The 3,034-nt window shown below is 42.3% G+C and overlaps 1 protein-coding gene across 1 annotated transcript in view; it reads left to right on the top strand.

Annotated features, from left to right (window-relative positions):
- LRRC1 (leucine rich repeat containing 1) overlaps positions 1-3,034 on the top strand; it is a 65,210-nt gene that overhangs the window by 2,901 nt on the left and 59,275 nt on the right. Inside the window, exon 2 of the mRNA XM_009333257.1 lies at positions 2,762-2,879. Coding sequence (XP_009331532.1) covers positions 2,762-2,879 — 118 coding nt within the window. The remainder of the gene's footprint in view (positions 1-2,761; positions 2,880-3,034) is intronic.

Here is a 3,034-nt window from a genome sequence, read left to right as displayed (position 1 = left end):
ATTGTTGCACACGTGTGCTCTGCACATTTAATAAATACATACAACACTGACGCGTGGTGCGGTGAGGACCCTCAAACCTTCCTAGGGATGCCCAGCCCTTAACAGCTTTTTGATGTTCCTTCTGTCTTTTCACCATGTTCCTTCTGTCTTTTCACCATGTTCCTTCTGTCTTTTCACCATGTTCCTTCTGTCTTTTCTCACTTGCCATTGTTGAGCATCTCTGGCAAGGACAACTGTTGCTTATGAGAAGATTTGTAGTAGAACGTCAATATTTATAACTGTCATATAGTTTAGCAGCTACACGCTGGCTGAGGAACACTTTGGCAAGTATTTATTTTGGACAGTGTTAGGACAGATTGGGACCTCTTCTGTGGAGTGTACTCCTGCTGTGTTTTCACAAAAGTATCTTTAAGTGCTTTTCTAAGCTTCTGATGGATTCTTGGTTTAGTTATATTAATAAACATTTAGCAAAAGGTATGCATTTGTTTTAGAAGATTAAAAAATGTTAATGATACGAAAATGCAGTTATGGATCTTGTGAGGACAAAAAAGGATTAAAAAACTATTTGTGGCTATTTTAATTGTAATATTTGTTTTTAGGGAGCTAGAAATGTGGAATTGTAAAGGTTTTTTATTTTCCTCTTACAATTTCAACTCTGTTATCAAAGGCCTTTAATACTTGGGGGGGGGGAAGGAGTGCCATTCTGACTCAAAAAATACCTTCGTATTTTTGCATTCAGATCTGGTGCATCTTTTGACTGCTGAGTGTTTATAAACTTTTTAAAGCTCTATCCTTTTTATTCCCTAAAAGGAACCCATGTTTTCCAGGGAAAACACATTAATTTCAGTTGTGTTTTATTTTTCCGTGACAAGGAACAACTATGTATGTTGAAGGATTGGTGCTGAGGTTGCAAAACCTTGCACTTACACCCAAGATCATAAACCAGGTTTTAAGACACTCAAACTAAGATTGAAAACCTGTATTGTAACACAGATTAGTAAGACTGTGCTTTTACCTTGTGTCCTAGTAAGATGCCTGTCTTACACACACTTTTTGTGTCAACCTAAGATAGAATTGAGTGACATTCAGAGCACACACTCCAGCACCTAAATAAAATAATAATTTAAAAGAGTGCTAATTTCCAAGGATTGCAGGTGATTAAATGTAAGCAGATATCCCAAACTTACTAGCGTCTTCCAGTTACCCTGAGGGGCAGAACCCATGAAGATACAGGCACGCACACATATCGCGAGTGGGTGAGATGCACAGGTTCTGACTGCTGGGCAAAAATGCCTGTGCAGTCTGGGGACACGAAACACTCTCGAAATTTGAGGAGTCCAGTCAGTTATGGTCAAGATGACTTGTATATAAAGTCATTTAATTCTGCACAAATCCTCACTACTTGCAGTCACTCTCATTCAGAGGCCTGCCTGGAAGAGAGGAAAGCTGTGATGAGATAAAGAGCTCTTCAGCTTTCCTAGGGATGCTGTTGTGGTTTCACCTGGCAGGCAGCTAAACAGCACACAGACGTTCGCCCTCCCCCCCGAGTGGGAAGGGGGAGAGAATCGGGGGGGAAAAAAATTTGTGGGTTGAGATAAAGACAGTTTAATAGGCCAGAAAAGGAAGGGAAAATAACAATAATAATAATAATGATAAAAGAATATACAAAACAAGTGATGCACGATGCAATTGCTCACCACCTGCCAAACATGCCCAGCCAGTCCCCGAGCAGCGGTCACCATCCCCTGGGCCAACTCCCCCCAGTTTATGTACTGAGCATGACGTCACATGGTATGGAATATCCCTTTGGCCAGTTTAGGTCAGCTGTCCTGGCTGTGCCCCCTCCCAGCTTCTCGCTGGCAGGGCATGAGAAGCTGAAAAGTCCTTGACTAGTGTAAGCACTGCTTAGCAACAACTAAAACATTGGTGTGTTATCAACATTATTCTCATACTAAATGCAAAAGACAGCACTGTACCAGCTACTAGGAAGAAAATTAACTCTATCCCAGTCTAAACCAGGACAGATAGGTTTTTAATGATGATTTTGTCTTTTGATCACCAGCTGCTCCCAGCATCTGGGGTTGACCTGACTTGCGGCTTGGCCTGTCTCCTTTGATGGTTGTTTTGTCTTGGGGGCTGCCGGACCCTCTGAGCTCATAGCTGGTGGTCAGGGAAAGTTAGCATCCTGTCTGCATTGCGTGCCCATGTCCTCACCGTAGAGACAGGGCTGGGTTGGGTTCCTCCTCAAGCTGGGAAGACCTGGAATTGTGTGTATCCCACCCAACTTTCATTAGTCCTTCTGAAACTGGGCCGCGAGGTGGAGGGTGTATGAGGCTAGAAAGAAAAGTCTTCCCGAGGGAGGCTGGCTCTGTAACCTAGTTGGTTATGGTGCTCGCCGGTGAAGACGACCTTGGCAGCCCCTCTCTGTGGGTTTTCTGGATCGTCCTTTAGAAGTGTCCCTCTGCATTAACTTCCTAATGAGCCCCCGCGTGTAATTAGGATGCTTTTAATTACCCTTCTGGGTAACCTCACCCCATTAATGATTTTGAAGCAGGCACTCTGGATTTCACTAGTGTCTGTCTGCTGTGATCTTGAATAGCGAGCTTTACTTTTTTTTTATTTTTAAATACATTTTCATTTTAGGTAAAACACGGATTATAGTCTGTTTGCATGGCAGCTTCCAGTTATTGCTTATCATTTATCATGCTTATATGTGAGTTATGTGACTATTTTCTGACATGGAAATTTTTCTTTCTTTCAGCCTTTCTTCCAACTTGTGAAGTTACGGAAACTTGGACTTAGTGATAATGAAATCCAGCGGCTCCCTCCAGAAATAGCGAATTTCATGCAGCTGGTGGAGCTTGATTTGTCTCGAAATGGTAAGCTCCAATGTTAATTTGTTTGATTCTATACTGTCCTATGACGTGGTCTATAAAACTGGGTTAGTAGGGTTTTTCTGTCTCTGAAGTTGCTATCTATGTTCTGCAGAATGCTTTTCTGCGTAATTCATGGATTTGCCTGTAGTTCTAGATGG

The sequence above is a fragment of the Pygoscelis adeliae genome, unplaced genomic scaffold (genome assembly GCF_000699105.1).
Source record: "Pygoscelis adeliae isolate BGI_AS28 unplaced genomic scaffold, ASM69910v1 Scaffold57, whole genome shotgun sequence".
In the NCBI taxonomy this organism is placed as follows: domain Eukaryota; kingdom Metazoa; phylum Chordata; class Aves; order Sphenisciformes; family Spheniscidae; genus Pygoscelis; species Pygoscelis adeliae.
The sequence above is the reverse complement of the archived record's forward strand: the minus strand, read 5'-3'. Positions and strand labels throughout refer to the sequence as shown.